The sequence below is a fragment of the Diadema antillarum genome, unplaced genomic scaffold, assembly GCF_040938485.1.
Source record: "Diadema antillarum isolate AM-2024a unplaced genomic scaffold, OU_Dant_1.0 seq00001017_RagTag, whole genome shotgun sequence".
Classification (NCBI taxonomy): domain Eukaryota; kingdom Metazoa; phylum Echinodermata; class Echinoidea; order Diadematoida; family Diadematidae; genus Diadema; species Diadema antillarum.
In genome coordinates this window covers 114,628-129,728 of record NW_027271852.1, presented here as the reverse complement: position 1 = coordinate 129,728, position 15,101 = coordinate 114,628, and the positions used below count along the sequence as shown (strand labels likewise).

The following is a 15,101-nucleotide window of genomic DNA, read 5'->3' as shown; positions in this document are numbered from 1 at the left end:
GCTGATTTTGCGAGGGAGCTCTACGTCTGCTTTGACAGTCCACGTGAAACCTTCCAACTCTCCGAGAAAAAGTTCATTGACCTTCACGTATCTACGGAATGAAATCTTCTTAGCCCGTTCTGTCACACTTCTCGGTGATTGGTCGTCAGGATCATCTCGTCCCAGAAGGCTCTTCAAGTTCTCGCACAGCGTGTCGTGTGCAAACAAGGCGTCTTTCTCTAGCGGCACCTTCATACCGTTAGTTACCAGCTCTTCCATAGCGTTCATGTGACTGACTTTTTGGCGACTCTCTTCCTTCATAGTTTGTAATTCCTTCTCGAATTTTTCAGACAATCGTTGCACTTGACATTTCAGCGCCTCTCTTCTGTCTGTTAATAGTTGTATGTATTCCTCGTACGTCTTGTCGATGTCATCATTGAGCTTTCTCAGCATAGTTGTTATTTCATTGCGTTGTGTCTCTATGAAATCGATATGATTTTCAATGGTTGTTTTCTTTAATTTTGCCCATTCTTGTAACTCCTTGATATTTTTCTTTACATTATCCTCATGGACAGCTGCCTTTTCAAGCTGATGGCCTGCTTGCATGTGCTCTATCATCTCACCCGTACTGCAAATATTCTCCCGACAATGGGTACAGAAACAGTCTTCATCAACACTGGGATGTTTGTTATATTTCCGTCGCCTCCTAAGCGGAACTTTTCCCGAGAGCACCTCGCTCACGGGCACCACTTCGTGGTTGGAGAACGGTAGCCAGGCAAAGTGGACTCTCTCACATGATTTACACATATTTTTCGCACAGTCCTGGCAGTAGGACACAGCGGGCGGCTTTTCGTCCGTCTGACAAACTGTACATGTTGGATTCTTGGTTTTCACTTCGTCAACGAGAGAACTCAGTGGTACGTTTGTTTGTAACTTACTCACATCTCCACTGGGTACGAGAGTTCCTTTCCTGCATACAGGGCATGTTATTCTTTGTTGGCTTAGCTGAGTTTGGTAGACTCGTTCCAGGCATCCTTTGCAGAAAGTGTGTGAACATGTCAGTGATTTAGGTTCGTTGAACAGTGTCAGACAGATAGGACACTCCAGATTCAGGCTGCTGATTTGATGAAACGTTGCCATGGTATCTGTCTGTCTGAGTAGCAAAAGAAACACATAGCGGTAAACACACAGACAAGTATCGGCAGAAATATGTAATTAGCATTTACCAAATATTAGAAATGGGGAAGTTCATACGAAGCATGACGTTAGAATTGGCATTTTAAAACCGAACAAAGAGAGGCACAATTTAAGAGATGTGTGTTGATTAGTAATGTGTACCATGTTTTACTAAGTATGCTCAGTAAAACTGATTTATGGTGGTTCGTAGTTGTCTGTTGAGCCTGTTATAGGATTTTGCTAGTTGCTATAAAGAATATAATCAGATTTTACTTGTTAAGACTCCTAAAGGAGTACTAGTAAAATAAAGAGTTCCATTGCGATGCATTCACTAAAATACGATGGGGTGATTCGAGCAGATAATGGATAAATGACTCTTCTAATCGTGACCTTTAGTATCGGGAGAATATCCTCAAGCGATATCATATATAAACAGAAATTATGTGAAAAGAAAATATCAATGAAAATCTAAGCGAAATGTGAGAAACTATAGTATTTAGAAACACAATTATTAATGTGGCTGGTTGCATGTGAGTAATGTAACAGGATGTTCTTGAATTCATATCTACATTCTTGAGAGACAGTTTTGATGTGCGTGAAGATATTGGTTTCATTTGTCTTGGAAGTTATGTGAAAACTTTATTCATTTATCTCATATTACGTTAAGAGCAGAGTTAGGCACAAAGAATATATTTCTTTCTGGCATTAAATTATGTTACGGAAACTTCATGGACAAACATAACCGATAGGAGTATTTTTTAGGAATGTAAAAGGAATATCTGTTGATAATGTTGCAAGGAAGTTCTGTTAAAAAAGTATAGTAAAGGAATAAAAAAGAAGAATCATTCATTCCTTTTTTGATCGATGGCAGTCAGTGTTGTGGTGGATTATATTCCAAACTATGGGAAAGTTTTGACTACCATGATTTCGCTGATGTCTTTCTTTATACCAGCAATATTAACCAAAGTTTCGTTTTGTGACAACTGAATAGGAATGCTCACGTCCTGGGTACCATCCTTGCATTGTTGATTAGAATACTTATCCTGATTTTGGTGACACTCCCCCATCCCGAAAAAAAGAACAATACAAAAACAAGAAAAAGAATATAGTGGCAGAACATCTAGCTGTTCGGCTCCTTCTTCAAACGTCCCTCATTGCTCCTCTTTCTTGAGTGAAGGCCAATTCTGGATTTTTCGTTTTTAGGTCATTAATTCTCCACAATTAATACATTGAGGAATAAAATAATAACATCCTTGATACAAGGAGGACAGTAACGCGTGTCCCAAAAAGAAAGAGAACAAAGAAGATGGAATGGACATCGTCATAAAATTTGACGGATGTAAACATCCTGAGATGTTGTAACTCGATCAACATTTTGCCAGCTGCAAGCGTAAAGTGTATACGTTATCTTACTGTGGCTATCCTGACTATTCATTGCCAGCTTTGCTGATTACTATTTGTTTTTGTTCCCGAAACTTTGTTCTCATGTCAACAACTTTAGAGGGACTAAAATGCGTCGAAATACATTTGAGGCAAATGAACATGTCTAACAGAATTATCATTACTATTACAATGGACCAATGAGCTCCACAATAGAGCAAACACTCTTTGAGTAACTTTGTAACATGCAGACACACTGATCAAATTCCAGAAGTTCTATAAAAGAGAACTGATACCGTTCTCTTGTAGTAAGTTAGAGGAATAAACAAGGAATAATTATATCTAGTGATCATTCATTATTCGTACAACTACGTGTCAGGCACAACATAGAGGAACACACGAGTGTGGATATAGTTTCGTATGCTTACCAAATATACTGTACTTCCGGGTTCAATATTGCTGATGTATATTGGGCTCCAAAGTATATTTTAGGCATGAGATCACAACCTATTGTCTGTTTAGCCTGTAGGAGGGTACGACCATAAATTAGATTGACTGTGGTCTTACTGTTAAGACCCTATTCAAATATTAAGAGATAGTTTCACTAAGGACAAAGAGATGTATTACGTAGCACTCAGAACATGTTCCGTTGATTCAAGCCGCTTTCACTTGTTTCAGTGGAATGTTTGCATTTTTCATGACCTTTTCATTCTGACCCCTGATACACTTGTATTTATAGAAGCGGGTTTTCCCACACCTAATACTGTCTACATCCGAAAATCACACCGCATTATGAAATTTCGCCTTGTGTACACTGAGCTGTTCATGGGACATTAATTTTATCAGCGAGATTTTCTGATTTCTTTAGTTAATGACACTTATCAAATCGTAACAAAGAGCAAAGATTGTGTGCTGTGTTGAGATGTAATTTGGTTTCATCGTAAGCTTTCTCGTCGTCTTCCTCGTCTGAATTGAATCACAATTAGGCCTATATTCTTATTCCTATTATGTGATTTGGGATATTTCCAAGAATGAATTTTCGAAACAAAATTACAGCAAAAATGTGCTGAGTCGATCGCCAGCACAGTAACTTGTATGAAGTTATGAGATAGGCCTAGTATATAGTCCTAAAGGAAATATTTAGAGGAGATGACCTGAGCTCATCACATCGGTATATTCTCTAAAGTCTCCCTACAATCAGACATATAACATAAAGAGACTTACTTCCACCCAATCAGACTGCTGGCTTGAGTTAAATAATCAGTTTTATATATTGTATGTGGTCAAAGACAAAGGATGACAAAAAGGTTCACTTTTACCCAATCATTGTATTAAAAACAGTCATTCACACACACACACACACACACACACACACGAACGCATAAGGTCTACAATATGTGTATGTACAATATAGGAATGTGTATACGAATATATATATATATATATATATATATTTATATATATATAGGCCTATATATATATATATATATATATATATATATATATTACCTACGTGTTACAATAGGCTATACTAGTACGTTTTGTATTTTAACTTTCAGTCATTAACATCGACGAAGGATGGACTAATGCATGAGGGGCATTACGTTCTGACAAACTCGCCTGGTTCAGTTTTCCTTTATACGGAGTATTTACAAAGAAACAGAATGGAGATATATATATATATATATATATATATATATATATATACATCCCGGACCCTGTTTTACGAAGAGTTATAATTGATTATATAGTTGATTTCAATCATAAGTTTATGGCAGCCTGTGCGGTAAGGAAATTTACAATCGATTTCATCTCTTGATAAAACGGGGCCCCGGCACACTAGTAAATGTCGGGCCACCAAATAAAAACAAAAAAAAATCTATACATGAAAGATTTTAGGGCAAAAGCATATGATATCAAAACTATTTTTCAACAAGGCGATACTTACGAATAACTTTCTCATTTAATTGAAGAAATAATGGCATTGACATTTCAATGTTTCTGATCCAATAGTCAAAGATATATAAAAATAAGAATTGCCATAAGAGCAAAAACAAAACTTACAAAAACCCCCAAAACAAAACCAACAACAAAACATAGAATAATAAAGAAGAATAGAATAAAAAAGATATCAAAAGAATGTTAACTTGATTGGATTCAATTTTATTTCTGCATTTATTTTCAAACAAACAAATACATATGCTTTGGAATGATACAACGTGTATTCACACATAAAGTTGTAAGAACTAGATCACAAATGAATAACTTTGTAAAGCACATATACTTATGAGGAGCTTTATGCCATTTCATAATCTAGGAAAATTGTGGATTTATTATTACAACATTACTGATAACATTTAAAAAAAGAAATGAAGGATATCTCCCTATTAATATGCCATATAACACTTTCAGCTTTAATGAAATGCTTTGAAGAATAATCCTTCGCAGAAATATTGCTCAATCATTGATTTGTTTGAGAAATACACTGTTACACTTTTATAAAGACTCTACCTCAATCAAATGCAACGCGCCACAGCAGAGAAATAGCCGATTTTTTTTTTTTTTTGTATATAGCGGAATAGAAGTTCGCATGTTGGCCAACATGTTACTTTTTAAATGAAAGAAAGAAAGATATTATTCAGAGGGGTGAAGGTTCAGGTGCAGGTTTCTTCACTTTGTCTCCCTCTACATAATAAATTTGTTAAGATCGCAACTGCTGATCTGTAAATTAACAAACATGTCGGAAAAACAGAAACCAGTGGGACTCGAACCTGTCATCTACTGCTTTCCGAAAGAAATATGATCTTTCTTTCTTTCTTTCATTTAATATGCCTTGTCCGCCTTGGACTACTTAACATAACAATGTTGGAATTTCGGAGCTTGGGTATTTGTTCCATGTTCATCGTGTCACGACCGGCAACCAGGGACAGCCTGGTGGTAGTGTCGCTGCCCGGAAAGCAGTTATAGATGACAGGTTCGAGTCGCACTGGTTCCTTTTTTCAGACATGTTTGTTAATTTACAGATCAGCAGATGCGATCTTAACAAATTTAATATGTAGAGGGAGACAAAGTGAAAAAAAACTGCACATGTTACTTTTTATGAGCACTTTCCGATGATTGCCTCACAGAAAAGTAAAAACTTGACTGAAAGGAAGAATGAGAAGGAAGTCTTTTCTTTCTGGTTACAATATGCCAGTATGCATGTGTTTGTGTTTGCTTCATAAGCCCCTACAGAACAGGTCAGATGAAAATGATAATATTCTACTATTTAATGCTGAAATTACACAATTTCTTCATAAATTTCTGTTTATTCGTTTGTTTGTTTCATTTCCATCTGAGAAGATGGCTAGATAGCCCATATTCAGCTGCACTACAGAGCTGCACTGGGGTCCAGTTGGGTGTGAGGCGGGAAAACTTCAGTGGGTTTATAATTATGCACCCTGCTATTTGATAATGTGATGAAAAATGAAACGGAACTTTTATATGCATATATGAGTTGTGACTCTCACACTCAGAACTGAGTGTTTTACCTCTTGCTAGAAGGGACGGAATGATTACACACATAATTGCTCCGTTAGACTCAGGAATCGAATCCAGTTCCTTTGGATCTGGAGGCAGACGCACTACCGACGGAGCCAAAGCACCGTCCTTGCAGATTACTCAATGCATACACTTGATTAAACTATAAATACATGTATTGCTGCACAATGGTCCTATAGGGAAAGATTTGGACCAATGGGTCAGGTCAACTGAATCTGTTGAAATGTCCCAATATTTCCCCAAATATATCTTTAAAATGGCTCAAAATATTGGCTTGACAATTAGATATAACCAGTTAATGACTATTACAGATACTGTGGACCATGGGGTCAAAGGGCAGAGGGTCGAAGGTCAAGTTAGTGAAAATGCCCAAATTCCCGAGTACAGTCCGACCTCTCCTATCTGGCCTCCCTTTATCCGAATCTCTCTATTATCCGGACGCGATCTCGCGTCAAATAATTTCGGGAAAGAGGGGGATTTTGATCTCAGACAAAATTTCTGCTCAAACTAACATGAATTACATGTTATTCCCAACATAAGGAAAACACATTCAATTCAAATTTTCTTCAAAATAACAAGCATTCAGACAACCACTATCCCCAATTACCATATGAATGTGGACAGAAAACTTTTTATTCACATCAGATTTTCTTCTAGTTAACATCCATTCAGACATTCACTACCCTCCCCCCCCCCATTACCACATGAATATGGACAGAAAACTTTTCCGTCACATCAAATTTTCATCTAAATAACATGCAATCAGACATTAATTGTATCCCAAATCGCCGCAAGAATATGGACAAAAAATCTTTTCATTAACTCAGAGCACGGTACAGGCGATTGTTCATCGAACAAAATATCAGAGAATTCTAAGCACAGACCAGCTGACGAGAACGTGACTTGTTCACGCAAAATTGATACATGTGTATTATGTGGCTACCTTTGGTAGGGAGCTGCGTGTATTTAACATTGAGTTTCCTATATCCGGCCGAATCCCTTATCCGGATGAGCACTGGTCCCGATATGTGCGGACAGGAAAGGTCGGACTGTAATACATGTATTTGTATAGCGCGGAAATGAACATGAGAGAGAGAGAGAGAAAAAAAAAAAGGAGGGAGAGAGAAGAGGAGATTTCACGAGATGAAGAGTGACAAAACTGCAACACACAGCGAAAAGCCTGGTCCATTGACAAGTTTAACAGAAGTGTTTTAAAAAGACTCTTAAAATTATTTACCGTATTGGCCTCCTTGAGATACGTGGGTAATTTGTTCCATAGCTGCCAGATGGAAGGATTTTGCACCATAAACATGATACAAATTTGGTGATATCGTAAGGGTGTACAAAAGAAATTATTTTGAACTGAGAGCGAAGATCTCTTTACCGGACGATACTTTGTTATTGATTGCCGTAGATAAGTAGGACCTAGTTCTTGCACACACATAAATACCATAATTATTATTTTGAAGTCAATTTGTTGCTTTACTGGCATCCGATGCAGCTGTCTTAAAATTAGACTTACATGCTCATTAAGTAAAACACGAGTAACCAACCAGTCGCAGAGTTTTGTACTCTGTGCAACTTTTAGATTCCAGTGTTCGGTATAGACAATTTAAAATAACATTAAAGATAAAGACGAGACATCATGTGAGCACGTACAAGTCTCTCGGTTGACTTTGTAGAAAGGAATGGACGGATCAAAATCAGTCTTGTGAAAGGCAAATGAGGCCGTTTTGCAAATTTGATTCACATGAGCTGACATTGTCAAATGCCTATCCAGTCTCACACCAAAGTTCCTGGTAGAGCCAACAGTCTATATCAGTGTTACTTCTAATTAAATGCTATCTATACTACCACACTGCCTATAGAACTACCTGTGAGGTGCACAATCTCAATCTTATCAAATTTAAGACCATTATGAACTGACCATTTTTTATGTCGGCCATAAAATGCTGGGGTTGTAATTGTCGTGAAGTGGGTCGACTTCTCGGGGTATATGGAATGTTGAGGTCCACGGGGTTCACACCAATGAGGATGTCGGAACACTTCGGTTAAAGGAACTTGGGCCTTTAATGTTTCTGAATGACTCAAGAAACCAAAACAAAACAAAAAACCCTGCAAAGCAGAGAAACGAAAATAACAAAAGCGATTATCAACACATATACTGAACCACGCAGTGTAGCTACTAGCACTGTTATTATACACAATACTAATACGACAACAACAACGATATAAATCAAACTATAAACACATTTCTTCACTTTGAAAACTTAAAAGTAAATGACCAAAATTTAAATGTGGATTAGCTTTTGTCCTAAATAAAATTCTCTCGTTTCCTCTATTGTCAGAAATACGTAAACCAAACAAAATCTGCAATTATAACCCTTTGCATGTGTCTGCTCATCACGATGCAACAAACTGTTTTCATGATTAACATATCGATGTAATCTTTCAACTAATTTCTTTTGTCTAAACATGCGTCAAAAAGCAATTAAATCAATACCATAATTCTTTAACTGTTACGTCAATATCCCATATCATCTATCATTGTTGCATAAACTATTTAAAGCGCACGACTATGCAAATGAATCTTTTATACGACACAGGCTATTTACACATGTATCTCATATACCGATAACCACCTAACTCAATGTACGCTTCTCAACTGGCGATCCCAAATCCTATACGAGTATGATTTGCAAGCGGATTAATATCTATACTACACACAAGCACTGTAATACAGCATATATATACAGGGGGTGATCATACGATCAAATCAACCATCGACGGCGATGCTACCGTTTAACTATTGCCGAATTCCCCCCCCCCTTGGTTTCTTGTCACCTTAGTAACCATAAATCACCTAAATCAACTATTCTTTTTAAAAATCTGAACAACAATCATGCACAATGCATCGTTCTTCCGTCGTGCGAATTACCCAATCTGTAATTGATGATATACATTGTACTATTTAAACCAATCCAAAAACCCATGCATGACTCGTCAAAATGATGCAAAGGAAGAATCACATCTCCCACCCTTCAATTGCGTAAACAACTTATTTGATTTACTCTAATTTATAGTTTTCGTAATACAAAACATCTACAGTGTTACTCATACCTGAATCCGACACAGGAACCTCTGTTGTGTTACGAATTCCCGCTTTTCGGAATACGTCGTACAAACCCGCTGCAATATACAACGATAACACAAATCAATCATCTTTATACAGTACGATGCATCAAAATTATAACTTCTACATTAAATATAAATGTGAACAAGCCGTCAAAGCAGCGAAACAAACGTGCCCCTCACTGTACGTAGAGTGTCCTTTGTTTCTCTTTGTTCCTGTAAAACTCCTCAACTACGGCTCGCCGAGGCATCTTTATCGGCAAAGCGAACGAGGTACGATTTGTTGACTAAATACCAACCAAAATCTGTACTTTTGCTGTCTAAGGTCGCTCGCTTGAGCGAGGCAACTCCCTTGTGAGTAACTGGACATAAAACATGAATCAACTCTTGTGACCGTTGCCACGCGACCTAACTTTTTCGTGTCACACCATAACGCGGGCTTGTGGCGAGGAGGTAGTTTCCAGCACGTAGAAGATTTTCAGCGGGCGAACAAGAATGTTTGCAATTTTCATTCATGCCTTGTCATACCGTAAGGGGGAACTTCTGCGGCTTGACTTGCGGGGAAACAAATTTACTCCAAGGAGCTCTCCGCAGTTGGTCCGCACCTGGCAGTATCTAGCGCGTAGTTGCCCGGAGGTGCTCACGCAAGTCCGATTTAACCGCAGCCAAGTTTTGAGCATGACCAAAACTTTTTCCGGGTGAGTCGCGGGAATGCCCGAAGAGGTCCACGCAGAACGCCAGTAGGAGACCCTTAGCGGCAGTACTTCCCAGGCAATTTCCACGCAGGTACTTCGCAGTCCCGTATGCAGCCAAGATAATGAAATTCTGTGAGATTTCAGCCATTCCATTAAAGGAATTCCTTCACTAAGTTGTCAGCCCCCACGCAACTGGTGCAAAGGTCACACAGTATACTCGCAAGTATAACGCGTCCAGCAAGTAAGACACATGCGCTGACTCGCACAAATCCTTTTCCGCCCTCAGGAATGTCCGGTATGCTAGAAAATCCCTACACGTAACAAGCCCGAGTAGCTTGCCCGGAAAGGTGTGACAGAGCCTAAACACGGTTGCGGGTAAAAAAAGATATGCGTGCGCACCTCCGGGCGACTACTTTTGAGATACATGCTAGGTACTGTCATGTGCGGATATCTACGGGGACCTCCGGGTAGTCAAAATTGTTCTTTGCAAGTCGCACGCAAGACTGGTGTGACACGGCCTTTACTTCGACATACCACCTCCGATAAGGCTGATGCAAACTTCTCTTTCCCTTTCTCCCTCCATCTCTCTTCTCCTCTCGCTCGCTCCCTCCTTCTCTTCTTTCTTCCTCTCCCATTGACCGAAAGCGACTCGATTAAGTACACAGAGCACGAGTCGTAACCAAGATGGTAGTCGCTCACTCCTAGCGCCCATCATCGTTAACGGATACTTCTTAACACCGTTATTACCTCGTGATGCAAAATTACAAACACAATATCAACGCATACGGTCGACAACTTAAAACGACTTCATTCTAATTCATTTCTGTCTTCCCTACAGTATGTGGAATTCACACAAAGAAGGAAAGCGGTATTATATATGAGAGTAATGTACAGCGAAAATGCAACTACTGTAGCCCCTTTTACACTTTCACGGATCGCATCATGGATGAACACGGATCGTCGATCCGGGTTCATCCGTACTGTTTCCGGTATGACCTTGTTGACACCTTGAAGTCATCCGGCATTATCCTTGATCATTCGTAATGTCCGCGGAAAAAATTAAGCTTGCTTTATTTTTCATCCCGGACATCACGGATAAAAATCAAGACGAACTCTTCCTTGCTGGCGCCGTCTACTCCGTGTTGCTTCCGTATTCCTTCCTTGTAGGCACCGGCTATTCCGTGTTGCCTCCGTACTCATTCCGGGACAATCCGTGAAGACATCGGGACGTCCGTATTAGCATCGGCTCCATCCGGGATGAAAAATACGTGTATTTTGCCAATACAAGCTCATAAAGCCCATGAAATTTGCTCACATCTTACCCCATCAGTGCAGACAGCAACCTCTCATACTGTTTGTATAATGGTCGTCTGAGAAGCTTCAGTGGCCCACACACATTTCTTTTATGTTGTTTTGTTTTGTTGTGTTTTTTTTTGGGGGGGGGGGGTGTTTTGATTTATTCTGTTTTGTTTTGTTTTGTTTTGCTTTGTTTATGTCATGATGTGAATGAGACTTTGCAACAAGAGATTTGCCTGATGTCGACAAGCCGACGCGTATAGGCTGCTGTAGATGTTCTGGTGTGCTTGTTATTAGCTCTAGAGGCATTTTGCCCGAGAATGATAAAGTATCAAAAGCAAAAGTAAATGTCATCTGTCAACATTTTGGAGATATCCGTGTAGAGACCGAGAATGGACCCAGTTGCATGCGTGCTCTTCCGTAATATCCGTGTTAGCTCCGTATCGTTTCTGCTGTGGTCCGCGTTCGTTCCTTGTCTGTCCGTGTAGGCACCGTACATGTCCGTGTAGCCTCCGTACTTCTCCGTGTAGACACCCAGTTAGGATCGTATTCACACCGGCGTAGAGAGGAAAATCGATATTTTGCATGCCGGAACACCAGTGACCACGGATGACGATCCGTGGTCATCCGTGAAGCAATCCGTGAAAGTTTAAAAGGGGCTTATCAGTATTTCACGGAGGACCTCTATCACCTAAAAACGTCATAATTTTCCCTTATGAAAACTCTCTAAAACAACGTGCGAAGACACAATTCATTACTGGACGTTGCACTATCCATTCATAAATTGAAATGCTGAATTTACTTACAATTTTCTCCAAAGTCGGGATGATTGTCCAAAACTTTGACTTTTCCTCCGAAGCAAAAAGTGTCCTCTTCCTCTGGCCGTTCTTAGAGCGAATGAAACTAACGCGGTCTCTCCGAGCTGACCAGAGGAAGATTTCTGAACCGATCACTCTTTTCTTTCAAATTATTATTCTTACTCTAAAGTAATCTTGGTTTTCCCACAAATAAACATGATTATACCTTTCGGGAATCACAATACCAGAAACTACTTATGAATGTCTGAAAATATCATAGCCGATGTTTTTATTCTATAATTTTCTCCAGAATTACTTGTTTGCTCGCGGATGACCACATGATGTCATCGCAAGTCAAGCGGTTTTCTACGAAATACACCCCGATTAAAGCTATTCTCCGGCTTTTTTTAGGCAAAACAGCAATACGAATGAATTAAACTGTATTCAAATCCCTTTTTAATCCCATTTATACGCTGCAGGGAAGTATTCTATTCCATGCATCTTAATCAGCCATAACAACTACATTATTATCGAATTTATTTGCACGAACTAAAAAAAAATAATCTCGTCAATTTTCCATTTTCCGACACAATATTGCTTCAGACTGATTACCCTTCTCTACCAAATTTAAACTTGTGTATTGTCAGCATACATCACGCCATTCAACTCGTACTTGCTTTCGGCTGTAACAAGTTAACCATCAAAATGAAATGAAGGAATGTAAACACTAAACACGTTTGTCGTTGTGCTAAACTTTCAAACAGGTCATTTCAATTTTTTGCCGATCATTTGTAATTGTCATCTCACATTGTCAAGATAAAATATCGACCTAATAAGAGAATTATGCTGTATTTGAATGGCGGAGGCATGTCAGTCGCCATGTAACGACATTTCTTGTTCAACATACATTCTGCTGCATGACAAAAATCATCTAGGCCTAACACATTTCACATTTTATCGCATCAAACACGTAGAGTCTATCTGGAGTGCAGAAAGTCATCTCACCGCTATCAAATTCTTGTAGATAGTACCAATTTCTTTTCTCTGGTTTTTGTATTTGGAAATCAGTGAGGAGATTGCACACGTGCTCCAAATCTCTCGTGTATCGATCGATACTGACGAGACCCTCCTTGTGCTTTACGCAGGCTACAATGACCGATTCATCTCGACAAACAGCTGGGAAGGGATACATACCCTCCTTCTTCAAGACATTCTCAGTTTTCCCCTTACCATCAAGGCACACGACATCTGATTTACTTCCCATCATCAGCTTCCCCGTGGTCTGAAATGAGAATATTTGCTCGGGTACATATCCATCGCACATTATTTCCCTGATTGCCTTACCTCCCTGTGGTGTAAATACCTGGATCTTCTTTGGTTTTCTATAAGCCACATAGATATTATCATCTCTATCCACAGTGAGACCACCCGACCCTCCTTCATCAACACTCATCGTCTCGAACGTGACGTCGAGCTTTTCCCGTTGTGGAGTGTATAGCGACATCGTGTTCTTTGTATCATATACAACACTTGTTCCATCATACAAGAATCCGATTTTTCTGACATTGACATTCTTCAGCACGGTTTGCTGTAACTCGCCATCAGGGGAGTAGAGATGGATTCCACCTTGACCCGATCCCACCGCCATCTTCCCGTCTGGTGCACGAGTCATACAGTTCATTTTCTTGTCAGGGAGCTCTATGTCTGCTTTGATATTCCACGTGTAACCTTCCAACTCTCCAAGAAAAAGTTCATTGACCTCCACAGTTTTACGAAATAAAATCTTCTGAGCTCGTTTTGTCACAGCTCTTGGTGATTGGTCGGCAGGATCATCGCGTCCAAGAAAACTCTTCAAGTTCTCGCATAGCGTGTCGTGTGCACACAAGGCATCTTTCTCAAGCGGTACCTTCATACCGTTAGTTACCAGCTCTTCCATAGCGTTCATGTGACTGACTGTTTGGCGACTCTCTTCCTTCATAGTTTGTAATTCCTTCTCGAAGTTTTCAGACAATCGTTGCACTTGACATTTCAGCGCCTCTCTTCTGTCTGTTAATAGTTGTATGTATTCCTCGTACGTCTTGTCGATGTCATCATTGAGTCTTTTCATCATGTTTGCGATTTCACTGCGCTGTGTCTCTATGCAATCGATATGATTTTCAATGGTTGTTTTCTTTAATTTTGCCCATTCTTGTATCTCCTTGATATTTTTCATTACTCTCTCCTCATGGACAGCTGCCTTTTCAAGCTGATGGCCAGCTTGCATGTGCTCTACCATCCCACACGTACTGCAGATATTCTCCCGGCAATGTGTACAGAAACGGTCTTCATCAACACTGGAGTGTGTCCTACATTTCCGTCGCCTCCTCACCGGAACTTTTCCCGAGAGCACCTCGCTCACGGGTACCACTTCGTGGTTGGAGAATGGTTTCCAGAAAGAGTGGCCGATCTCACACGATTTACAAATATTTTTCGCACAGTCCTGACAGTAGGACACAGCTGGTGGCTTTTCGTCCGTATCACAAACTGTACATGTTGGATTCTTGGTTTTCACTTCGTTCACGAGAAAACTCAGGGGTACGTTTGTTTGTAACTTACTCACATCTCCACTGGGTACGGGAGTTCCTTTCCTGCATACAGGACATGTTATTGTTTGTTGGTTTGGCTGAGTTTGGGAGACTCGTTCCAGGCATCCTTTGCAGAAAGTGTGTGAACATGTCAGTGATTTAGGTTGGTTGAACAGTGTCAGACAGATAGGACACTCAAGATTCTGGCTGCTGATTTGATGAAACGTTGCCATGGTATCATTCCGTCTGAGTAGCAAAAGAAACACATAGCGGTATACACAGTGACAAGTATCAGCAGAAATATGAAATTAGCTTTTACCAAATATTACAAATGGGGAAGTTCATGCAGAGGATGACGTTAGAATTGGCATTTTTAAAACCGAACAAAGAAATGATGCACGATTCGACAGATATGTGTTGATTAGTATACAAATGATGCACAGGATAGAGTGCGTTAGTGGAGATGTAGCACACTCGAGGGTATTTACATTGTAAATACCCGAGAGTGTCATCATTTGTTCTATAAAATGGGTCGAAAACTA

At 39.6% G+C, this 15,101-nt stretch overlaps 1 protein-coding gene across 1 annotated transcript; it reads right to left on the bottom strand.

Moving 5' to 3' along the window:
• Positions 1 to 12,932: 12,932 nt before the first annotated feature.
• LOC139742724 (uncharacterized) lies at positions 12,933 to 14,792 on the bottom strand. Its single transcript, XM_071653248.1, has one exon. The coding sequence runs from the start codon at positions 14,790 to 14,792 to the stop codon at positions 12,933 to 12,935; it is 1,860 nt and encodes a 619-aa protein (XP_071509349.1).
• Positions 14,793 to 15,101: the final 309 nt, after the last annotated feature.

Excerpts from the sequence above, each read along its gene's own strand:
- LOC139742724 (XM_071653248.1), bottom strand. The coding sequence starts at position 14,792 with ATGGCAACGTTTCATCAAATCAGCAGCCAGAATCTTGAGTGTCCTATC.